Genomic DNA, 26,169 nt, shown 5'->3' with positions numbered 1-26,169 from the left:
GACATTTTAAAAAGTTTTAAATTGCACATGACATCATGTAATACACATAACTGATGGTTGATTTACAGCAGAGTCTAAATTGACACATTTTGAAAGTTTAAGTACTGAATTAACATATTTTAAAATTCATGGACGAAAGTGACACTAGGCCCAAACTACGGGTACTGATATAAAATTTCCCCTTTTTTCCAATGTCAAGATTTTTAAAACCAACAAAAAAAAACTTATTTTATCAGTGGAGCCCACCTAACACCAAGCCCCAAGTTCAAATGTATCAACGGTTGAAAGCTCTCCGGAAATCAAAGCCATTCGTGGGCCCATTGTTGTGATGTCAGGGCAGGCTGATCTATTTCCTCAAGTATCTTCTAGGTGGGGTCTACCATAAGTAAAATGCTATCCATATACAGGGGTTTGTTTTCTTCTACGACTTACAAATCCATCTTATACCACACATCTCGAAAAGATAAAAAAGAAACCATTGATTGTAAAGATAAAAGCCAAAATGAACGTGAGGTTAGTTTTATCTTTTGGTTGTGTTTGGTTTGATAGAAAAAAATACGGAAAAGTACGGACAGTTCCCAAACAGCGTGGCCTTTTAAGTGATAGGGAGCGTGGAAAGGTTACACGTGTTTCTTTGCTCTTTGTTCCTCCACGTGGAAAGTCTTCTCTTATTTTCCAATAATACCATGCCACGTGTCGTAATAGAGCTGTCCTGCTCTTTGTGGAGCCCGACTCTACTAATTGAGTTTTGAGTTTCGAGTTTCGACACAAAATATGCTGCAGCCCGCAACCGCAAGACGCCTTCAATTAATCAAACCAATTCAGGCAGGCCGCAGGTGCGAGAGCCGAGAGGGAGAGAAAAGATGGAGAAAGGAGAAAACAAGGGTGCAGTGGCGTATTTGCTGTGGGTCGTCACGATTTTCGCCATTTTTGTCTCGGTTGCTTGCATCGATGATAAATGTGCAGCTTGTAGTGCAGTTGCGGTAATGATTTCTTTCTTCTTTCTATTCGAAATTGTTCTTACATTACATCGTTCAGTTGGACTTCAACTGTTCCCCGACTATTCTAAATTTCACCTTTCAGATCTTCTACCAAGATAAAATGGCTTTCCGATCGTTTTACTGTAATGGGTTGTATGAAATTCTTGATGTTTGTTGTTTGTTGTCTGTCGAACCCTTGTTAAGTTTTTAATTTGTTGAATGATGGATACAAAGGCGAACTGAGTATTTTTCTCTTAATTGGTTAATGGTCTTTTCATTCGCAAGTTCTTCCAATCCATTATAAAGAAATAAACTATTTTTTGTCTTTAGTTTTTACCATGAACTTGCTCTATTTTGAGTTGGTTAATTAATTGAGTTCGAATTGGGTTTCTAGATTTTTCTGGTTTTGAATTAATACTACTGTTTCATCATGAGTTATTAGCGTTTCCGCGACATAAAATGCTTCTACCTATAAACTGCCTCAAGATAATTCTGTTGCGTCCCTTTCTTGGAAAAATGAGTTGGGACATCCCCCCTTATTTCTGTATCGTATCCTGATCTCCTTTTAAAATTTTGAGGGACCATGATTGGGGTGCAGCTACTTTAAGATCATGATACAAATTTAAATAAAAAAATTTGGAGGATTATTCTTTGATGGATTAACGTATTGCAATGGCATATTAGATAACCACAACACTAACATCGTTGTTCTCTGCTATTCTGCATTGGATGTCGCGTGCAATTTTGCAATGGATGTGTGACATGTGTCGTAAATCTTCTGTAGATTTATTATTATCTTTTGCATATTTAATAATAAGATTTTATTAATGGCGTCATTCTAAAAATTGACATGCAATTTTGGAGTATTTTGAGTTTAGTCTTGGCTTAATTATAAGTTGTTATCAGCTGAATCTGGGCCTGACTATTATTTTGAATTACTTGCAGGAAGAGCTAGAGATTGGTCTTTCTAATGTAAGGATTTCATCCTTCTCTTTTCTGTTTTCTCTTGGATTAATTATTACTTGTCTGAATATTGCATATGTCACTGCATATATCTTAAACACATGTTACCTTTGTCCTGACAAGATTCAAACTGCCCGGAGTAGTTAAACTTTAAACGTGTCCAACTTTTGTCCTGTTACATCTTTATTTATTTTAACCTTTCTCTGTATTCAATGATTTTGTTATTTAACATTTCTGTTCCAGGAGAAACCAAGAAATCATTTGGATATGAGACATCGTTTGGATTCCAAAGGTCAACGTAGAGGAAAGGTAATCGACTACAGGTACATCCTCTAAATCTCCACTCATCAGATTCCAATCTTACCATACATTTCTTACATCTTCATGGACTTCTGCAGGCAATTATAAAAAATTTAGGCATAAATATGACTCATCATCATCATCATCATCATCATCATCATCATCATCATCATCATCATCATCATGGCCTTATCCCAACTTTATGGGGTTGGCTACATGTATTGTGTTTTTCCATTCCGTTATGCTTAATGTCATATCCATTGTTAAATTATGGGCACTTAAATCATTTCTTACTACTTTGACCCATGTCCTTTTTGGTCTACTCCTATCCCTTCTAGCCCCTTCAACTTGCAAGAAATCACTTATTGTAGAGTTATGGTTTTTGTCAATGATGTCTTCTCTACACGTGACCAAACCATCTTAATCTTCTTTGCACATAAGCATATAGTTTGGAACTTAAATAGTCAATCTTTGTTAGTGGAATTTTTTTTTAGTGTAATTTCTCACATAACATAATTCACCCAATTAGACTAATAATTGGGTTTTTTTTTTGATATTTGGGTAACTCCCTTTTAGGAAATCATGTAGATGTTCCCTTAATTACATCTCTGCTAGGGGCAGAGAAAACCTCTTAATTTTGATTTAGAAGTACAAATGAATAAAGTAAATAGCATTTTTCTACAAAATTTCTTTTGAAAATTTTGGTCTATACTCCCTCTTTGTTTGAGAGAAAACCAACAAACATAAATAAATAAACTTTTTAGGCATAACAAGCAAATAGGTAATATGGTGTGCATTATTATGGTGTGAGGAACCATAATCAGCCAAGTTTTCTAAACTAGGCCGTAGACAATTTATTCTTTCACTCAAAGTCATAATTTTCAGGGTCAAAATAAAGTAAGGAACCATAATTTGTCAAGTTTCATGGGCAAGGCTGTAGATAGTTGTCTCCTTGCATGTTAAATAGTGATTTTATGGGCTAAGATGGAATAAGGATCCATAATCAACCAAGTGTCGTAGACAAGGTTGTAGATGGTTATCTCCTTACATGTGTTTCAATATGAGACAAGGAAGAAAAGAAAGAAAAAAACAAGGGAAGAAAGAAATGAGTAAGAGGAATAGAAAGAATATAGTCCTCCATCTCATGTAGGAGGCACAAAGAATATCATAGTGAAGGGGTGTAGGAAGAAAACAAGATTCCCTACCTTCCTTTTCTTCTTCTTCTTCTTCTTTTTAATGCTCTTCACACCAATCTTCTTCTCTTCCCTTCTCTTCCTACTTCTTTCTTTTGAGAAAAGAGGTTAACTTGATTGAGAAAACAGAGAGTACATGAGATTAGGGGTGAGAAACAGTTCATTCGATTAAAAAATGAACTGAATAAGCCGTAATTTTTAAATGAAAAACCGAAATTTTCGGTTTATTTTTTCGGTTTTTTCGGTTAAAACCGAATTTTAACACTATATATATTATAGTGTTTATTTTAATATATATTATACAATGTATATAATAATTGATATATTTTAATACATAATATAATACAATATAATATATTTTATACATATTATATATGTATTATATGTTATATATATATATATTATAGATAATACAGTTCGGTTAACCGAATTTCTAAACCTGAAAACCGAAACCGAAATTTTACAAAACCGAAAAATTGAAACTGAAATTTTCAGTTTTAACCAAATAATGCTCACCCCTACATGAGATGATGTACAATCAGGCTACACACAGGTTACAAAGGCATATTTCTATCACTGTACAAAAAAAATCCCTGTGTACCAGATTTAGCCAAACTATCAGCTGCAGATTTCTTAATGCTAGAAATCTTGCAGATAAATTAGTATTAGCCAACAAAATGGCATTAGCCCCCTCTCTTTGTAGGAGAGGGGTTTATATCGAGGAGTGAAGTTGATAAGTAACTCCCCACCCCTCTCTTCTTAGGGTGCTAAGTGTTACCCCACTTAAAATGGGTTAAGGAGGAAAAAAAACTAATTATCAAAAAAAAGGAGGGGAAGAAAACTCTTCCTTCCTAGGGTGACATGTGTCCCCCCACTTCAAGTAGCTAAAGGAGGGGAAATAGCCCTCTTGTTAGAATAAGATAAGTGGCATCCCCTTTATAAATAAGTGGAACACCTCACAAATTATTAATTAACATAAATTTAATTTTTTAGGGCTTGCTGTCCATTTAAATGGGCTCTACTGCAGGCCCATTAAATGCTTATTGCATTACAAATAAGGTCCAATTAACTTGGGCCTACTGTTCACTAAACTAGGCTGCAAGCTCCTTTCTTTCCTAAATTGTTTCATCCCACCCATAGGATTGATTGGGCTTAAAAGATCATGTTGGAAAGAAAGCCCCCCCTCTCTCTGTTAAGCTGTGATCGGGTGTAGCTTAATAACATGCTCTAGTCTAGAAAAATTAAGGACTTAGCAATCTTATAGAATATTTTCTCTAGATCTGTCGACTTGATTGATTTTTGTACTCTTGTGGTATTTAAATGTTGTAATATGATAGCCATCATAATCTTCTTTGGTCCCTTTTGACCTTTTTCTAGTGAAAAAAATAAATTAATGGTTGTATTAAATGAAACAGGCAGAAAATATCCTTACATATATAGCTTATGTACAATGAAAAAATAAAGGGGCCAAAAGGAGGACCCAAAACAGAAGGTCAACTATCTTAGTTTTGGTGTTATTTCTACCCAGCAATTTACTTTGATAAGTCCATTTCAATAGTGTTCCATTCACTTCCTAATTGTTACTGTTTCGATATGTCTCAAAAGAAAAGAAGAGTAACTGGTGTTGTCTTCCAAGTTCCAATACAATCTAAACTAGGTCGGCATTACATTCTCTTGTTATATCAAGATGTTAGTTTGGGGCTTTTATTTTACCAGTGGCCCAGAGTTTCTTCAGGGTAAGAAGCCATCCAACTAGGCAAGACCCCTTCCCTAGTGGATCAAGTCTTAATCCTCTAGTTCTAAAATACTTATAACAAGCTGTCACACATGCTTCAGAAATCAGAACCTCATTTTCAGTCCAGAGATTTGGAATCTCCCATAAAGTTACTTATTCAATATTTGTTAACTTTTTATCCCTTTTATGTTCCTTGTATTTAAGTTTCTATTTTTTTTTTGAGAAATAGTATTGTATTAAATTGCAAGTTTCTATTTTTTTGTTATATTTAAACTTTTAATGTGCAACAATGTGATCAATACTCGAGTAACAAACTAACAATTTTGGTGTCGTTTGATAACGCTGAAGTCTGAAGTCTGAAGTCTGAAAAGTATAAAAGCTATTATTCAGCTCTGAAGTTTGAAAAGAAGTATATATGCTTTTCTACTTTTCAGAGGCTCTTAACAAGTAAGGTTGTTTGAGATGGATCAGTTCTTCAACATCTGAAAATGGTGGATTTTACCATTTTAACACTGTTACAGAGCCATGTGTTTCCAAAGGGAAGAATTCATCCAACCATCTAATGTATTGAGGTCGAACAAGTCAAAATAACAACTTCTCAAACAACTAATATTACTGACTAACTCTACCCCTACTGTTTCAGTATTGTCTTAAAGTACCCCTACTGTTTTTGAGAATTGTTGCCATTATTAAATCGTAATGGAGACACACAAAGTCTTTTTTGCCCTTACGATGGGTGCCAAATAGTGAGGGGGCAAGTTGAATCAGGCGACCGCAAGGGGGGGATCTGAATCAGGCTGAGCTGAATCTCTCGGCCTGTTCTCTCTCTCTCTCTCTCTCGTAGCTGTGAAACCCCAATTGTACATAACCCCAGTCTGATCGGTCTCCCTGCCTCTGCTCGCTCATTGGCTCCAGCCCTGGTCCGATGCAAACCCTAGTTGCGATTGCGGGACCTGTAACTGGCATCGGCGTTCAGCCTATAATCAGTTGGCTCCCCAAACTGAAAAAGTGAGTAGGTTAACTTCTTTGACGTGTTTTTTCTTTGATTCTTTCTCTGAATAGCAAAGGGAGACCTTGATTTTTGGGCTTGTTTATTGTTCTTTTCATGCTACAGACTGTCAATGAAGGTAGAATCTCTTCATCTTTTCTTATAAATCAAGATTTTTGGCCACTAGAACTCTTAACAAGGTGATTGATGCCAGAGAAGGCATGCTCTCCGTTCCCGTCGAAATCGACTCTTGATGCTGCTGTGCTCATCCGTGAAGGAAATTATGCCTTGAGCCCACCATCCCTTTACACCAAAAACTCATCACCCCAAATAATAACTCGAGAGATAGAAAAAGAAAAAGGAATTAGAAGTTCAAAGACAAGGATCAAATGGAAAATGGACTTAAATTCACTTAGAGGTGATTAAATAAACCAAAATCCACCAGAGATTCTGATAAAAATAATGGAGAAAAGAAACAATTCAGAAAAATATTCACAACGAATAACCAAAAAAATCAAATAGATTAGCTCAAATTCTTCCTCGTAAAACTTTTGACAAAAGAAAAGCAAAACAGAAGTTGAAATTGTCCTTCTTGACTTCAGATTCGACCAAGTAGTTTGGTATGGTGAAGAGCAGAAAGAAAGGGAATTAGTAAAAATAAGGGTAGTAGTAGGAAGAGAAGATGGAAAGGAGGTGAAGAGACTACTGCTCTATTTGAGCTGTTGAAGAGAAAGAGAATCCCGAAACTGTTAGGTCTGTACTGTAGGAAGGGTGTTGTGTCAATACTCTGTATTTCACCCGCCAAAACCGAGGCTGTATCTCCGACGATAGTTGTGCCAAACCCCTGTTGGAGAGAGAGAGAGAACGCTCTATTTCCGGCAAGAAAGAGAGAGAGATCGGGGGAGAACCAGAGATAGAGATGAGAGAGAAGAACCATCACCTAAGGTTGCAACAACGTCAATGGCTTCGTTGATAGTCCGCTGTGTGGGAAGGAGGTGAGGAGAGAGAGAGAGAGAGTGTGTGTGTGTGTGTGTGAGAAATGTTCCAAAGGGTGTTTTTGGAATTTTTGAAAAAAATTGGTCACGTGATGTCGTATGTGATCGAGTGTGATGGAAAGTTAACAGTAGTGGAGGTTTTAGACAATTGTTAGAAATAGTAGGGGTACTTTAAGACAATACTGAAATAGTAAGGGTAGAGTTAGTTAATTTCCTAAACCATAGGGGTAGTTTAAGAAATTTGCCCTTATTCAGCTCTGAAGTTTAAAAGAAGTATATATGCTTTTCCACTTTTCAGAGGCTTTTAACAAATAAGGTTGTTTGAGATGGATCAGTCCTTCAACATCTGAAAATGGTGGATTTTACCATTTTAACACTGTTACAAAGCCATGTGTTTCCAAAGGGAAGAGTTCATCCAACCATCTAATGCATTGAGGTCGAACAAGTCAAAATAGCAATTTCTAGAACAACTAATATTAATGAAATCAAACACAGTGCATGCTGAGATCGAACAAGCCAAAGAATTTATAAAAAACCTAAAACAACCAATGTACTGGCATCGGACAAGCCACCGATAAATTTCCCAAATCTATAACACCATCCTATTATTGTATAACCAGTGTTTTAACTTGTCGTTGATTCATCCGGTTGAATCATTCGAACCATCACCCGATCAAGGTTTTGGGTTCAGTTTGAGTAAAACTCAGAGAAGAGCAAAAAACTATTGACTTTGTCGGAAACCGCTCGACCCGAACGGTTGGACCTTTGACCCGGTGACCGGGTCGCGGGTTGCATACTAATTGTGTATGCAAATTTCGAGAGGCCATAACTTTGCACTCCGATGTCCTTTTGAGGTCTTTTTTTAATTTTGGGTAGCTTTTCGAGATCTATGCGTCCCAAGGCACCGTAGGCCCTTGCCTTGCTATTTTTTGCGAAAAAAAAACCGTTTTTTGGCCTCAAATCGCAATTTTTAATATTTTTATAAATAAAAAAAAACTGAATTTGAAAACATAAATTAAATATAAAATAATAGATATATATCTAAAACATAATTATACATTATTTATTGATAAAATATGCATTTGTACGCTGATGTGGCATGGTCTGAATTGTTTGACCTGGCTGATCGAACTGGTGACTTGTAACTTGGAGGCAAAAAACGGTTCGGCTTCCGGGTCAGTTTTTAAAACACTGTGTATAACAACAAAACAAGACCAAAAAAAAAAAAGAAAACCAAAATGTAGGGGAATTGGTTGCTGGATGCACCTTCCTCAAGGAACCATCGTTGATGTCATAAGTAGATGTCGCTAGTTCTATGAAAATGAGGTGAGAGTAACCGGAAATCGCCTAACATCAACAAGATAAATCGGCTCAATGAAGTGAGAAATGGAAAAACTAAAAAACAAAAAAAATGCATTGTTTTTACTTGGAAATTGTAGTTGGTAGAGTTGTCGGCATTGGAGAAGGAATACTCGAAGCTTTAACTTGAGAAGGAGGTAGTTGAATTAGGGCTTGGATTTGGGTTAAGAGAGGCAATTTTTGTAATTTTGAACATCATAGGACATTTCAGACATTTTCCCAGCTCTGAATTGCCTCTGGCCGTGTTAAGTAGCTGGGCGACCTCTTACCATTTCAGATCTGAAATTAGCATTCAGATCAACCTTTAAGACATGAACCCAAACGTCTCTTACCTCTGAAAAGCAAGTTTTTCAGAGATAAAGAGGCAGGTTCAGCGTTAATCTTTTCTTGTTTATGCTTGTCCAATCCTTTTCTTTCTTTCTTTTTTGGTGTTTTAGTGTGAATGTTTCTTCATAGGATGCAAGTCTAGTGGGTTGGGTTATGCAAGTCCTCAAGGCACACTCAAAATGCCCCAAGGCATTGATGTCTCTGAGGTTTATGCCTCGAACACTTTTTGCATGAGGTGTATGCCCTTTCAGCGAGCGTTATATATCCTCATTCTTCTTAATATAAGACATCTTTCACCAAGAAGAAAGAATAAGAATTCCTTCTTCCTCCTCTTCCTTGTGCTCGGGAGGCTTACACCTCTTGCGATCTGAATGACACCTCATGCCTCAGGGTAATTAAACACCTCATGTCACACATCCACATTTTAAAACATTGAAGCCAAGCTGATCCAAAGCATAAATTGGGCCCACTCAGAGGCGCTCAATTTAACCTTGGCTGAAGTCATTTTTGGTTAGTTGGGAAGAGTTAGGGTGACTACCAGAGGTATATGAAACTTTTTGGAGACAAAACTTATGAACCACATATATAAATTTACTCTTCAATCTTCATGTGCAAGGAAACTTATGAAAAGAACTACCCATTAATGTGGTTGAGGAAGAGTACAGCTGCCAGGGTTGCCAAATTTTTTATTTTTTAATTTTCTTTGAGGGAGGGGGAGTTGCAGGTAAGGTGGTTAGTAGCTATTGTTGAGTAGGTAAGTCAGTGGGTGAAGTCTCAAGCCACAAACTTTACCTAAAGCTGATGGACTATTTTCCTTTCACACATTGTTGTCTGTTGCTTCTGTCAAATTTGGAAGCTGAAATCTGTTGGTATCATGGTCATATTTATGTTGAATATTTGTTACCATGTAATCGTTTTTTAAATGGTCAGTCTTGACCACTGATTTTTTTTTTTGAACAGAGTTAGCGAACTGAGAGTTGTTGAACTTCTAGATGGGCTTTGTGAGAAGATGCAAGATTACACCCTTAAGAAGGTAATTTTCCTCTATAAGTTGATTTTCTTTGGACTATTTGATTGTATTTCCACTTTTTGCTTTGTTCTTTTAAGCAGAGATGCATATTGTATGCCTCCAACTTAAGAAAATTCTTTTTGTTTTCTTACTGACCAGAAAAAAGATAAATTTTCTTTCTTTTTTTGTAGTAGGGAAACTGTAATACTTTTTTGAATCAGTAATGACATGAAGTGTATGGTTTAAATTGTTTGAACTGATGCAAAAAGTATGCATCTCTGCATGAATCTGATATCAACTTATTGTTGACTTTATTACATTAGTAACACAGATCCCAAAATTTTTATTTGAATCAACTTTCTCTGTGCATAGGATGTTCATCTTTTCGAGCATTTGATACTGGTCTGATTAGTAATTGTTCGAACAAAAGAGTTAGAATGTAATGGCATTGGCACCTATGCACAAGGTGATCTTGCATGCAACTGGTATGTAATATTTATTTATTTATTTTGCAGTTGGATTCAACTAGAATGGAATGGGTCAAGGTGGATGACTGGGACAACCTTACTATTGGTATGAGATCGCATGATTGGTTTCACTTAAAGTTCTTTTTTTAACTTGTACAGATCACATGATACCAGTTTAGGTATTCGTTGTTCTCTTGTTTTAGTCATGTTAAAGTAACAGATTTCAACATTTTTAAGAAAAATCATAGATTATTCAATCTTGATCTTTGGTCATTGGAACCTGGGGGTTGTTTTCTAGGTTGCACTCATGCTTTGTTTGATCACTTAGAGAGGTAGGAAGTAACAACAAAATTTTGTAAAGCAAGGAGCAAACGCCCACCTCTTCTTCCTCTTCATTTTGGCATCAATTTCTTTTGGGGTTACCCTTGGAGTGCTTTCAGGTGTGAATTCCTGGCTTATTGTTTGTTAGGTGGTGGATTATTAAAAAACTGATCAAATCATTATAGTTTGGTTGGTTTTAGATGATTTATGCAGAGCTAATTAAAGGTTAGTTGGTGCAAGAAAGGGGTCTTGAAGCTTTTCCCAAATATCAAGAACCATGATTTTATGTTCAACGTTATAGATGGAATCTTCTAAGGCGAACCAGTATTTTTAATCTTCTTGTATCATTCTAGAGTGGGTGGTTTGGTTTCGTGAAGTTTCCAGGGCCTTTGGAGTCTTTTTCTCTAGTTTATACATGTCCCTTTATGGGTAATCTCTAATCCACTGTGTGTTGAGTTGCAGCTGTCTTCTAGAAGCTAACTCTTATTGGTTCAGTTTGATTTTGTTCTTGGTTATATAATCATCAAAGTTTGATATCACATCGATTCGTCTAGAGATGATTACAAGGACAATTTTGTTGTCTCTTACCTGGAAGAGTTCAAATGCCCAAGTGTAGGCTGAAGAAACATCAGATCTGAAAATTATAAGACTGGGGGAGTGATTCTTTTGATTGTGAGTACATTTGTTTTGGTTAAAGATCCTTGGTGATGCATGCTGTTGAGTTTTTCAAGTGTTTCCAACACCAAGACGTGTTTTGCATGTGCTCGGTGAAATTCTTTCTTTTTTTGATCAATAACAACCAGATTTATATTAAAGGTTAAAAAGATAAATTCAAGAGGTACTATATACGCACAGACATTGAGAGACAAACAGACTTGTCTCTTCCTGAAAATCTATAAGTTTTACAACAGTGCCAAGGACAGACTCTCCCTCTCCATCCCTTGGTTGGCTTAAACCATCTGCCATAGAGTTAGCAGACCGCTTACCATTCGACCTTTACTTCCATATCTTTTGTTATCTATTTGAATTTCTTTTTTAGAGAGCTAAAAATCCACATTCTCTGATCAATGCACTGCAACCAACTCACCACCAGCTTGGAATCTCCTTCAATAACTAATTTTCTGATGTTTAACAGACTTGCTCTTTGTATTCCTTCCATAACCAACACCTCTGCTCTAGAGGAGTCTCCTTTCAATGCACTGCAACCAACTCACCACCAGTTTGGAATCTCCTTCAATAACTAATTTTCCGATGTTTAACAGACTTGCTTTTTGTATTCCTTCCATCACAGCCAAGACTACTTCTCTAGGGGAGTCTCCTTCCCCAACTGGTCCTGAATAGAGTGCCATAACATTACCTCTCTCATCTCTGAGCACACCTCCTATGCCTGAAGGTCCTGGATTACCAATACAAGTTTCATCAAAATTGAGTTTTCATGAGTCCCCTTTTCAGTGGGCACCATATTAGATTAGCTACTGATCCAATATAGGGTAGACTAGGGGAAGATTTTGTCATGTTTAAGGGCCATTTATTTTTAGTTCTTATCTGTCATTGGGGTATTTGATATGTTAACATCTCTAGTAGAGTGTTATCTGAATCATTATATTTGTGATTTGATCTTTGTTAAGGTGATATACAATGTTGTAATAACTATCAAGGGATTAAACTCATGAGCCACACTATGAAACTTTGGAAGAGAATAATTGGACAAAGATTACAACTTGAAACAAATGTATCAGAGAACCATTTTGGCTTTATGACAGGGAGATCAACCATGAAAGTTATATTCTTCTGAGAAGATAGATAGAAAAGTTCAAAGAGAAGAAAAAAGATCTTCATATGGTGTTCATTGACCTAGACAAGGTTTATGGTAGAGTTCCTAGAGAAATAATATGGTGGGTCTTGCAAAAAAAAAGGGTTCAAAATAGGTGTATAGATCTAATTAAGGATATGTATGAGGGGATAACAACCATTAATAAAACACTATTTTTTTTTATCAATAACTAAGAAATGTATTAATTAAGATTAAGAAAATTACAAATCAAGGGGGCTAAACAATCTTAGCTCCCTAGAACAATCACTGAGCACCAAAATACAATTACAATACGGCCCAAAATAAAGAGTTTCTGTTCACCCCTTGCCTAGCTAGACCATCTGCCAGTGAGTTTGCACTTCTCTTTACCTATTTGTACTGAATTTCAATATCCTTAGTTAACCACTTAAATTTTCTCATTTCATTGCTGTAATTCCATATCCTAGAGTTATCATCTTTTAACCAGTTCACCACAACTTCAGAGTCTCCTTCTATGATCAGCTTACTAAATTGCATCTCCTTGACTCTTTGTACCCCTTCAAGAGCTGCAAGTATCTCAGCCCTCAAGGAATCTCCTTCCCCTATTGGTCCTGAAAACATAGCTAACAGATTCCCATGTTCATCTCTTATTGTTCCCCCTATTCCGGATGGCCCTGGATTAGCCATACTGCTGCCATCAAAATTCAGTTTAATAAAACCATGAGATGGAGGAATCCAACAAGAATTTGATGCCTTCTTAGCTGAAGCTAATTCTGCAATTTCCTTCCAGTTTTTTAGCATCTCATTTATTGAGAATTCTGCAAACAATGCCAAAGTTTTCAGCCAATGTATCACCTTAATATGGATGACCTCCAATATTACTTCCAAGCTTCTCTCCTTTTCTAAGAAGATCCGTGAGTTTCTCTCCTCCCAAACAGTCCAACAAACTGCAGTCCTCATACATCTCCACATAATCTTGGCCCTTTTTGTCGGCCAACTTGGCATGGAACTGAATAAACTTTGCACTAGTGTTTAAAAGGCGTGGGAGGTGTATGCCTGGAGGTGCACCTCCAGGCGGGGCGCTCCCAAAACGTCTTGAGGCATACGCCCCTTGCGCTTTTTTCATGAAAAAAAAAGAAAAAAGAAAAAAAAGGAAAGTAAAGGAAAGGAAAAGAAAGGGAAGGGAAAGAAAAAGAAAGAGAAGAAAAAAAGAGAAAAAGAAAAGGAAAGGGAAGAAAAGATAAGGGGAAAGAAAGTGGTTTGCCCCCCTTTCAACTAATGTTATGCATCTTTATTCTTCTTAATATAAAATATTTTTATTAAAAATAAAGAAAAAATGAGATCCCCCCTTCCTCTTCATCCTCCTCCTAACCCCCCTCCTCTTAAGGAGGCTTACGCCTCCTTGTGTTCAGGAGGACACAAACAACTATTGGGTCTTTTTCTTTGAAGTAAATCACTTATATTAACTCTTTCCAGAAAGGCTTCCCGATAGAAACTCCCAACCTAAGGAGGTATAGGAAGACACCGCACCTCTTTAACAGGGAAGGACAAACCCAAAGAAGAAGATTGTGTTGGGGCTTTAAAGAAAGAAGCACATGTGAAAGAACCCGAGGGGGTAAGTGTCCAAATTCTACTGTCTGCCTTTGTTGGCTCTAAGAAGACCCTTTCAAGAATGGATAACAAGAATAAAATACAATCAAACTCTGTGTCCCTGATTTCCCTTCTAAAGCCCAAGTTCCAACTGAACCTAGAAGTTGAGTTAGAAGGAACAAGGAAGGAGGAAATTGGTTCATATTTAAAAGTGGAAAGAGTGAAAAGACTCGGGAATTGGTCTTTTAAGGGAGAATCCCCAATCCAGATATGTTCCCAAAAATTGATGAGATTGCCTTCATACCTGATCCATGGAGAGAACAATGGCAAAATAGCTTGAATAGCTTTCCATGGTGCTGCTCTTGTAGTCCTTGCTGGAACCCCAGAATCCCATCCCTTGTCTACTACCCCATGAATACTGCCCACTATCTTCACCCATAGTTTATCCTTATCCAAAGAAAATCTCCACAGCCATTTCCCTAGTAGTGCCAAATTCCTATTCCTTATATTCCCAATACCTAATCCTCCCTCCCTCTTGCTCCTACAAACCATCTCCTACCTAACCTTATGGTCCTTCTTCTCCTCCCTCGGCTCCTAGAGAAAATCTCTCATTTGTTTTTCTAATCTGCTAGCCACCTTAACTGGAATCTTAAAGATCGATAAAAAGTAGACAGGAAGGTTAGCTAATGTAGACCTAATTAAAGTGATTCTCCCACCAAGAGACAAATAATTCTTCTTTCAAGTTGCTAGTTTCTTTTCAAACCTCTCCACAACCGGAACCCAAAACTCATCTTTCTGAGGGTTATCTCCCAATGGCAAACCAAGGTAGTTCAAAGGCCAATTAGAAACTGCGCACTCCAAAATGTTTGCACACTCCGATGTCTCCCCCTCCCCCATATTGACCCCAACTAAACAACTCTTCTCAAAATTCACCTTAAGTTTGACATTTGCTCAAAGAGTTGTATAGTGAGCTTCAGGTTTCTTATCCTATTAAGGTCCCCTCCTTCACAAAAGAGTATTGTGTCATCTGCAAATTGCAAATGTGTAAGTGGCATATTCTCCCTTCCAACTCTCCAACATCTTATTAAGTCCTTGGAGTCTGCTCTAGAAATTAGTCTCCCCAAAACTTCTGCAACCATCGTGAATAAAGAAGGGGAAAGGGGATCTCCTTGTCTTATCCCTCTTAAAGCTGGAAAGAAATCTACCACTGTCCCATTTACCAATATGGAGTAATGGCATTTTTTGATACAACCCATCACCCACTTACACCACCTGTCTTTGAACCAAAAATTGACCATCACCTCCATCAGGAAAGACCAATCCACCATGTCGTAAGCCTTTTCCAAATCCAATTTGCATACCACCTGTTTTTTCTTAGATCTCTTGAACTCCTCAAAACTCTCATTTGCTATAAGTATTTGATATGTTATCTGCCTCCCTTTCACAAAATCTCCTTGGTTGTCTGCTATGATTGCTGGGAGCACTTTCCTAGTTCTAATGGACAGCACCTTAGTGATGATCTTATAGAGGCTGTTAACTAGGCTGATTGGCCTATAGTCCCTTGGGTGGTTTGCATTCCTTTTCTTGGGAACCAAGGCAATGAATGTGGAATTCAGCCTCAGGTTTATCACTCTTCTAGAATAAAATTGATCAAACACTAGCCTTAGGTCCTCTTTTAGTATCTCCCGACAATCTTGATAAAAAGCCATTGTATAACCATCAGGACCTGGTGCCTTTGATCTGTCCATATAAAGCACTGCTTCCTTTATCTTTTCCAATTCAAATTTCCTTTCTAGCCATTCCCTATCCTCTAGTTCCAGTGTTGGCCATTCCAATCCTTCAAGCCACACCCTATTGTTTAGGGGTCTTCTAAAAATAGACCTAAAATGATCTGCAAAGGCCCCTGCAATTTCTCTTTGATCGGAGATTATTGCCCCTTCAATCTCCAGACTTGAGATTTAATTCCTTCTCGTTCTTCCACTTGCCACTACATGAAAAAACTTGGTATTTCTATCCCCCTCTTTCAACCACTTACACCTTGACTTTTGTCTCCAATTTATTTCCTCTTGAAGAAGGCAATCCTCTAATTGTTTACGCAGATTCCATCTTTGCTCCTTATCCTCTTCTGTGAAACAACCCCTCCCTTACTATCCAAGGCCTCAATTTGTGCAGTCACCATTTGCTTCCTTTCCTCTAGTCTCCCAAACTCTAACAGATTCCACTCCTTGATTCCACCTTTCAGATATTGGAGTTTTTTATGAAACCGCATTCCACTCCATTTCACTGTTGGATTACTCTCTAACCACCATTTTTTGAACTCCTTAATGAAACCCGGGTTACTGAGCCACATGTTTTTAAACCTAAAAGGGGTGGGGCCTGCATTTCTCACCTCCTTACAAATTACAATAGGCCAGTGGTCAGATGTTACCCTTGGGAATGTTCTGGAATTCAAATTACCCCAATGTTCTTCCCAGTCATTTGAAAATGAGAATCTGTCCAGCTTGGAACAAATCGGGTTCACTTGGAGATTGGACCAAGTATAATAACTATGTGACAACAGGATCTCCTTAAGTTTGTAGGTATCCATGAATTGATTAAATTTTCTCATGCTCATGGTTGACCTTTGCCTAGGACTATTTGTTTCTTCCATGAATCTGATTACGTTGAAATCACCTCCTAAACGCCAAGGTCCTTCCCACAAACCCTTATATCAGCCAATTCTTCCCATAACTGCCTCATCTCTCTATAGTCATTCGGTCCATAGACATTGGTTAACACCCATTCAAACCCATCCTCTACCTGTCTAAACTTCAAGGAGACTGAAAATTGGCCTATCAGTTCTTCCTTACCCACAAGTACTTCATTCTTCCACATTGTCACAACACTCCCTGTAGACCCCCATGAAGGTAGAGCTGCCCAATTAATCCCCCTACCTCTCCATACACTTCTTACCCACTTAATGTCAAAATCTGCTCTTTTGATCTCTTGCAAAAGTACTACATCTGGGTCTATTTTCCTGATGGCCTCTTTTATTACTGCTCTCTTCCTAGCACTTCCTAGCCCTCTAAAATTTCAGCTTATGATCTTCATCTAGCTGTAGTCTTGACCCTTTGCTCCTCTTACCCTCACTTATTCCCTTTCTTCCTTTCCCCTTTAACACCAAAGCTTCTGTCTCCTCCCACATCCTTCATCAACCTTTCAACTTCACTCATTTTTTTCCTTTTAACCTTAGTTTCTTCTCCCTTTTTTTGTAAAAACATTTTTAGGTCATTTGGATCTTTCACTTTACACCCCAACTTCTGTACAAAAGCTGCCATTGGAATCCTCACTAGTCAACTCTCTTTCTTCTAGCTTTCTATTCCTCTCTTCTTGTTCTGTTTCCCCAACTTTGTCTCCTTTCTCCTTAATTCCTTCTATTCTAACTCCCTCTGGCCCTTCCTTCTGTTGATTATTCACCACTACTTCCTTTAACAGGCACTCAAGGATTTCCAGAATTCTTTTACTTCCTTTTGCTTCTTCCTCATTTCCTATTTCACCCTCTTGACCCTCCCTGTCTCTACTGCTATCTCATGCCCCTTCCCCTCCTTCAAGGGTAGCAACCTCTGGACTGGGATCTGTATTTGGCACATAGGACAAAGAGCATACATTAGTATTACAAACCGAAAGGACACAGTTACTTGGGTTGTGTTGGGGTAGAATGGGAGAGACTTCAGATGGATTAGAAGGCTGGGGAGTGGTACAACCTGAGGGTGGTTATCGAAGGCTGCATACTACTTCACTGGCTTGAGGAGGACTTAGTGGTAAACTGGTAATTGCTGAATAGAATTCAGGACTTTGATTGTCACGAGGAGGAAAAGGGGGAGCTACAGTTGCAGGTTACTAGGAGGAGTCCGGAGGAAGAAGGTGGTGTTGGGAGGCGAAGAGACAGGGAGTTGGAGAGTCATGTAGAGGAGAAAGGGGAGATTTTAGAGAGGTGGGAAGGTTAAAAAAGGAATTGTGGGGGTATAAAATGAAGGGGCATTAGCTGAAGAGGGACACCTGATAGGAGGAGGCTTTAAAACGAGTGTTGTTCCTGAAAAGGCTATTTGCCCCTTTTTGAGATTGAATTTGGAGCCAAGAAGAAATGGGGCCTACGTGGTTAGCACATATTTGTTATTGTCTATGGGTAGTGCCAAAGAAATATTAAAGGGGCCATCGTTTCCTAAAGGTAAGGTTTCAGTTGTCAATTATTTAAAAGATTTTAAGAAGTGTGGTGCCCATGGTAAGAGTAAAAATGTGTTGAGAGATAAAGGCCCCTTGGGAATTCGAAAGGGGAATTTTAAGAGAAGGGTATAGAGGAAGACATGAGTGGGTATTCGATTTCAGCAAGAGTAGTGTGATTGCTGGCAACTTGAAGTTTGCTGATCTTAATGTTCGAGCAAAAGGGTAGTGCTCAGAGACTAGTGCAGGTGATGCGACTTTGAGGGAACTCTTCAATGGCAAGCTAGGGGAGGCAACAACAAGCGTCCTCCTTGTTCCTGTTGAAGATTCGCAAGGTTAGAAACTTGTTGCTTCTTTCTCTGATTTGGGATAGGAGAGTAGTGATCCCGCTACCGAGTACGCAAATAGACTCTCGGAGAGGGAGTCAAGAGAAGGGAATGAGGGTGAGCTTAGGGTGGAAGCAACGGAAAAGGGGGCAAACAAAGAGACCAAGAATTGGGAGGTAGGAGTAAAGGTGTAAAACGGGCGGCCCACACAAAGTGTGGGCCGTGCCGCCCTCCCCAAGGATAACTTGGGGGGTTGGCTTGGCACGGCCCATGGCCCAAGCCCATGGGGGCCTGTGCCGTGCCGCGAACCTGGGCCGGGCGGGCTGCAGGCCATGCTGGGCCTTAGGCGTGGACCGAATTGGGCCAAATTGGTTTTTTACTTTTTCTTTGTTTTTTATTTTTTTGACATTTTTTATTTATTTTTTATTTCTTTGCTAAGTAAAACAAAAATATTTAACTTTCCTTTGGGAACTATTTGAAAAAATAAAAAATGTGGAATCTAACAAATAAATGAAAGAAATACTTAACCAAATAAGAATGGAATAACAAATTGGAAGAAAATAGGAATTTTATTTCATTTAAATTTGAATGATACAAATTACAAAGCATACAATGGTTGGATACTTGGATGAATGAAATATGAAAATTGGAATAAATTAATAAAATATAAAAAATACAATATAGTTACAAATTGAAAATACAAAATTACATTGTTAAAAGCGCAAGGTGTAGGGGTCAATTTGTGCCTGAAGTGCAAGGCGAGGCATGGGTCTCTTTGAAGCAAGGCGCAAAAATACAAAAAAAAAAGCTAAAAAATAAAAAGTCGGAAAATTCAAAAAAAATATTAAACATAATATTAATAAAAAATATAAACTTAAAATTTAAAATAATGTTTTAAAAAACCTATTATCTAAAATTAAAATACATAAACATAAGATGTAAAGCATATTCAAATGAGAATTTAAAAACAAAATCAAACATATAAAACATTTTCAAGCATGTAAAACCTCTAATCTCTTTTTTCACTCAGTTGCATTACTTCAAGTAGCTAATGTAATGTAAAACATATTACATTCCTGATTCTATGGACCGCCTTTGTGCCACGGCCCTCGAGGCAAGCCCAAACAAGTCCACGCCCCTAGGCTGAGGTGCAAGGCGCACGCCTAGGCGCACCAAGCGTGTGCCTTTTGAAAGGGCTGCGCTTGGGACCTAGGCGAGGCACGCCTTTTAAATCACTGCATAAAACTATTGAATGAGTATACAAAAAATATTGACTTCATCATTTTTTGATTTTCTCCTATTGTTCATGATTTTCATCATTTGCTTCAAGTGAAATATCAGGTGGTGTCATGCCCTCCATTGTCTTGTAATATGTCTTCAGCATCCAACCAATCTTTAAAGCAAATGCACATCTCTAAACTTTCATCATTCATACAACTTTTCTTGTCGTTCAACACCCCAGTACCTGCACTAAAACAAGACTCCAATGGAACTATAGACACTAGAGGGGTTAGTAGATCACGTGCCATGGCGGCGAGAACTAGATAATTTTTTGAATGTTCACTCAACCAGGCTAAATTGTGGATTTACATAATTACGTAACCATTTTTCAAGTTTAGTATCTTAGGCTAACAAAAATGGTTGCTTAGCATGCACAATGTATTTTGCTAATTCTTGCCTCATTTTTTCTTGAGAATATTTAAATGTACCAAAACCCCTCGCCCAATTTTTGTTTGTGTTGTTTCTCTCCCATCTTTTTTTTCTTCTTCTTCTTCTTCTTCTTGTTCTTCTTCTTCTTTCTCATGGGTGGGCAAATGTCTGCCCAAATGGCCAGTACCACCCTTGCTACAATAGCTAATGTCTTTCCTACATTTTTGGCAAACAACTCTTTTTCCCTTCCCCTCAACGTCCTCTATTTTAAATATTTTCCAAACCAGGCTAATCAACGTAGAGACCCTCTTTTTCTTTCCCTAGTATCAGTACTAGGGGTGGAAATTCCATCAATATCAATAGCATCCATATCGGTGCTAACACTATCATGCCACGACTGAATATCGTCGGCATTGAACATGTTGGGGAATTGGTTTTGGGAGGAGACAACCATTTTTTTTTAAATTCAAAAAGAATAAAAATTAATTTAATTGGACTTACCCGGATTGTTGGTTCGAAATCCCAACTTGATTTCAACGGTTGAAGCCATTCAACTCCAAGAGATCAAGCCTCCCAAATTGCTAACTTGAGATACTTGAGCTGATTGAGCAAGCCTTCTTTTTGTTGAAACTTCAATAAAGTTGAGAATTGGAGAATCAGTCAATCAGAGTTCAGAGAATGTATGAGAGATTAAGAATTTGAGAGATTGGGAGATTGAAACTTGAGAGGGTATGAGAGCTAGAGAAGAGATTAAGAGAATTGTTGAATTGGTGTGATGAGAATGGTGGAGGATAGGGCTATTTATAGGAATTGAAAATAATTCAATTGCCTAAAATACCCTAAAAACTAGCCATTTTTTAGTTGTTGGGAGGGGTATTTTGGTCATTGTAAAGTTATTTATCACTTTACCAAAATGCCCCCCCAAACTAGTTGTTATATAGTTGTTGGGGGGCATTTGTGTCATTTTTTCTCCCCTCATAACCAAAATACATAAATACCCCCCTATATAGTTGTTTATAGCTGTTGGGGGTATTTCTATAATAAAACCCCCAAAAAGTTGAAACTAGCCGTTGTGGGGGGGGGGGGGTCCCCAACGACTAGTTCTCGGGAGGGTCAAGCATGGCCTGCTACGGGCCCGTGGGCTGTACCGGCCCATGGACTTCGAACCCCAGGCCTAGCACAGCTCGGATCATCGTGTCGGGCCTGGCATGGCCCGCGTGCCATTGAGTCGGGTCGTTCCAAGCCGGTCCAAAGTCGGGCCTGGCCGTGTTGGGCCACGGGCAGCAAGGCCTGATTTACACCTCTAGGTAGGAGGTGACAAGGAAATAAGAGGTAGCCTTAAAGAAGGTGAGAACGAGAAGGTGAATGACTTAAATGGTTCTGATTACATGGTTTTTGAAGTGATTGTTGGAAGATTGGAGTTGATTTGGGCAAAAGGAGCAAAGAGTCTAATTTGGTCAAAAGTGGTGATGTCTTGGGGATTCCTAGGAAGCCCAAAGCTTCAAGCAAGCTCAACGTAGTTCATGTCACAAAGGTTTTTTCTATAGGTTGAAAGATGGTCTGGTGGGAGCAAGGCCGACCAACAAGTATAAAAGAATTTATAAAAGGAGGGGAGCAAAATTCCAAACCCGGAATCTTGTGAATCCTAGTCTGGAATGTACTCCGTCTTTTGTAGGGGCTGGTAAGATGATTACTCTGGTGGTTGTGGCTCCTCAATGGGAAAAGTCGAAAAAGACTAATTGTTCAAGGTCTACACGCAAGGATGGAACCAATGCTTTAAAAGGCGTGGGAGGCGTATGCCCGGAGGCGTGAGGTGAGGCACCCCAAAAATGCCCTAAGACGCATGTTAGAGGCATTGACACCTCTGAGGTGTACGCCTCATACGCTTTTTTAATGAGGCGTGCTAGAGGTGTATGCCACCTCCTCCTCTTTCAACTAGTGTTATTCATCTTCGTTCTTTTTAATATAAAAGATTTTTATTAAAAATAAAGAAAAATGAGATCCTCCGTCTTCTTTCTCTCCCCCTTCCTCCTCATCACACTCCTCTTAAGGAGGCACAAACCTCCTTGTGTTCGGGAGGCTTACGCATCTTACGTTCTGAACTACTAACTACACCTCATGCCTCCGTGTTTTAAAACATTGGATGGAACTGATGTAGATGAGGCCTCTAGTAAATTGTTGCCGGAGCAAAAGGAAATGAAGAAAGGAAGTGTGGATGTGAATACTTAAGTTGATAGGGAGGTAGAAGTCGGCAAGGCTTTGGGACTGTTTTTCCTAGGAGGAGAAAGCTTTGCCAGGAGAACTTTTGAACAGCTTGAAAGAAAGAGAAAGGAGGAGAATATGAGAAAGGCTTCTGAAGCCTTGGGGGGAGAAATTTGGGATGAGGGTGGAGACATAGAAGAATTTGGTGGGGTGGAAGATTGATCTATGTCTAGTAGTATTTGTTGCGTGATGATGCCGTGGTTGTGCATTTTTGGATTCTCTTTCTGTTTTTTATTTTGTTGTGTTGATGTAGGAGAGTAGTAGGGGATGTTGGGCTTAGGGGGGGGGGGGGGTGTTGTCCTAACACCTGCCTTTAGGATTGTATCCAGTTTTTCTTTTTAATAAATTCTATTGTTACTTACCAAAAAAAGACTTCAGATTTTTACATTTACAATGGGTTCGCCAAGGTTCAGCACTTAGCTGCTACTTATTTGCCTTGATCATAGACGAATTGACTAAACATACCTAGGAAGAAGTTCCATGGTGCATGTTGTTTGTAGATGACATTGTTTCAATTGATGAAACCAATGAAGGATTAAATGCAAAATTAAGCTTATGAACAAATGCCTTAGAAACAAGAAATTTTAAAATAAGTAGGACTAAAGCAAAGAATATGGCATGTAAATTTAGTAATAATAGTGTGTTTTCTTTCTTTTTTTCCTTTTCTTGAGGCTCTTTGTTGTTCTTGGAAGATAAGTGTGTTTGTCTTCCTAATGTAATTTTTCTATTGATGAGTTAACGAAAGTGTTATTGATCAAAAAAAAAAAAAAATCAGGGTAGACTTGGGATTAGAGACCAAGGCATAAACTCAATGTGACCATTTCTGGTACCTTGGTTCAATAATTCATAACAAGGGAGAGATTGAGGAGGATGTCATGCAAAGAATTAGAGCAGGTTGGGCAAAACAGAGGGGTGATACGGTTGTTGGATCTGTTCTGGAATGGATTTTGATTTTTTTTTTCACTTGCTGTAATCTTCTCTTTTTGAAATTTTAATGAATGAATGATTTTCTGTGTTTTCTATCAAAAATTCTATAAAACATGTCCAGAAAATGAATGTTGCGAATGCTAAGATGGATGAGTGGAAAAACTAGAAAGGATAGGAGCAGGATTGGAGTCATTTGTAGGAACCTATGAGTATCTCCAATAGGTGATATAATGAGAGAGAGTATACTAAGATGGTTTGGTCACATGTATAAAGACCACCAACAGCGCCAACTAGAAGAAGTGATTTGTTACAAGAGGATGGGACTAGAAGAGCTAATAATTTAACAGTGGATGGGGCTTGACCAAAAAGGACATGGCAAGAATTAGTAAGAAATGATTTAAACACTAATAATTTAACAGTGGACATGACTTTAAATATAACGGATTGGTTAAACAGGATCCATGTAGTCGACCCCATATAATTGGGATAAGGCATGGATGATGTTGATGATTTGATCTTTGTTAAGTTGGTAATATAAAATGTACTGAGGTGGACTTGATGATTGGTTGTGTCTTGGGTAAGAGTCGTGACCCACCATTTAATCAGTTCAAAACTTTTCTCACTATGGATAAGAGCCAAAAGTGCTGTCAGGAGTGTAATCAAACTGATTGAATCCCTGTAAGTGTGGGGTGTAAGACTTGGTTACTACCATGCTAGAATCTTAAAGTTGCCTTGCTTGAGAGGAATTCTAGAGCATTGCCACCAAGATTACATTATTTCTTTCTGTGTAAAGTAGCTGGTTCTAGATTGAGGAAGAGTGTTGTAGTATTCAGTTTGAACGAGGAATGGGGATATTTTAGGAAGACAATATATGGTTACTGACTTTAATGTAATATCAGATATATTGGGAGTTTTCTTGTAATTTTGGAGTTTTCTTCTTCTCTCTTCTATTTCTCTTTTCCTCTCATTTTCTTATTCGTTATTCACATTTAGATTTCTAGAGGATCTCCAACACCCGAGGAACCAATACTTCCTAAGCAGAAAGATGTATTACACTAGAAGGGAGGTTGTATTTACTTTAATCTTGATGTCAGGATTTTTGGCATTGTTTCTTTGATTCAGCCACACTATATGTTCCTGAAATTTTCTGTTGTAAAGCCATGTCTGTATGATGTATATACTATTCTGCTGTCAATTGAAACTATAAAATGTACAGGTGTGTACTGAGAGGTGTGTTTGATGTGATGATAGATAAACAAGAAGCACGGGCATATTCTAAAGATATATCCTCTTATTGTGGGAGGTAAGACAATTATGCTCATCTATAATGCTTGTATTACCTAATGTGGAGGCTTCGGTTTGTTCATTATGCTGTATGTTACCATGAATTACTTGACCTGAAATTTTTTGATTTAATTAACAGGTTACTTGAAGAAACAGAAGATGAGGTCAGTTTCTTATTATTAGTTGTTTACATATTTAATATGGACTTGCTCTGTTTTATAAAATCTGTTTAGTGGAATGAATTAACTCCACTGGCTTGATAATCCTCTGCAGTTTGCAGAGTTGATAAGAAAAGGATCTGTTAAAGTAGGAGACGTAAGCAAGGTTCTATGCCAAGATCTCAGCAAGCACTGCAGTCAAACAAGGTAAGATCACATCCAATCTTAAACCTATATCATACTGCTAAACAAGCAACAAATTTAGGATAAAGGATTATCAATTTAAGCTTTCATGGTATGATCTAAACTCAACTCAGCTAAGCTTTGTTGGCCGGTTTCATGAATCCTATTCTGCCATTCCACTCTAATTCAGTCTGTACCCATTGTTAAGTTATGGACCCTCAAGTCCTTTATCATTACTAAGAAAATGCCCCTTCAACTCGCAACAGGTTACTTCTTTTTGTGGGTGGTGTAGATGGTGTAATCTCAAACTGATTATTTTATTGGGTAAAATACAAAAACCTCCCCTAAAGTTTCTAACAATCATAAAAACCTCCCCTATAGTTTCATTGTAACAAATACCTCCCCTGAACTTTTGAAAAACTCGACAAAACCTTCCTTTGGTCACCTTCCTAGATGGAAAATGTTAGACAGATGCACCAGTTTTTTCCAAATACCCATTCTACCATTTTAAAAACTATTTTACATACAAAAATACTGAAATAACCATGTTTTAACTCAACAAAAATGTTAGAAGATGATCGTTAGAGGAGGTTTTTGTCAAGTTAAAATAGTGTTATTTTAGTCATTTTGTATGTAAAATAATTTATAAAAAGGTAGAATGGGTATTTGGAAGAAACTGGTGCATCGGTCTAACGTTTTCCATCTGGGAAGGTGATGGAAGGGAGATTTTTGTCGAGTTTCTCAAAAATTCAGTGGAGATATTTATTAAAATGAAACTATAGGGCAGGTTTTTATGATTGTCAGAGCCTTTAGGGGAGGTTTTTATGATTGTCAGAGCCTTTAGGGGAGGTTTTTGTATTTTACCCTATTTTATTTACTTATCAGTTCTCACTTAACTGGTGCTGTACAGTGGTTCTCATCTGGCAGAGGATGACGAGGATGATGAGGGATCGGAAAGAGATCTCTGAACACAATCTTAACAAAATTAATAGCATTCTTTTGATGTTGCATTCCAGGAGTATGAGATGTAATTACACTTTATTTTACTTTTGTAACACCAAAGTTTTGTTTCCCTTCAATTTTTGTATTGCCTTGCGTTATAATCTGGACAAGGAGTATCCCAGTTTATCATAAAAAAAATCGGTAACTTCTTGATGCCA

The 26,169-nt window shown here is 37.9% G+C and overlaps 1 protein-coding gene across 1 annotated transcript; it reads left to right on the top strand.

Moving 5' to 3' along the window:
* The first annotated feature begins 765 nt into the window (after positions 1 to 765).
* Positions 766 to 26,169, top strand: LOC104603788 (TLR4 regulator/MIR-interacting MSAP protein). Its single transcript, XM_010267926.3, has 9 exons — positions 766 to 983; positions 1,926 to 1,952; positions 2,187 to 2,266; positions 9,801 to 9,873; positions 10,365 to 10,422; positions 24,636 to 24,687; positions 24,808 to 24,832; positions 24,942 to 25,033; positions 25,920 to 26,169. Exons 1-9 carry the CDS (start codon positions 864 to 866, stop codon positions 25,975 to 25,977), a joined length of 585 nt encoding a protein of 194 aa, XP_010266228.1. The 5' UTR covers positions 766 to 863; the 3' UTR covers positions 25,978 to 26,169.

Source organism: Nelumbo nucifera, chromosome 5, assembly GCF_055504915.1.
Source record: "Nelumbo nucifera cultivar China Antique chromosome 5, China Antique-T2T, whole genome shotgun sequence".
NCBI classification, from domain to species: Eukaryota; Viridiplantae; Streptophyta; class Magnoliopsida; order Proteales; family Nelumbonaceae; genus Nelumbo; species Nelumbo nucifera.
The sequence above is the reverse complement of the archived record's forward strand: the minus strand, read 5'-3'. Positions and strand labels throughout refer to the sequence as shown.

Excerpts from the sequence above, each read along its gene's own strand:
- LOC104603788 (XM_010267926.3), top strand. The coding sequence starts at position 864 with ATGGAGAAAGGAGAAAACAAGGGTGCAGTGGCGTATTTGCTGTGGGTC. Across the intron at positions 9,874-10,364 it reads AAGATTACACCCTTAAGAAG|TTGGATTCAACTAGAATGGA; the intron begins GTAATTTTCCTC and ends TTTATTTTGCAG. Across the intron at positions 25,034-25,919 it reads AAGCACTGCAGTCAAACAAG|TGGTTCTCATCTGGCAGAGG; the intron begins GTAAGATCACAT and ends GGTGCTGTACAG.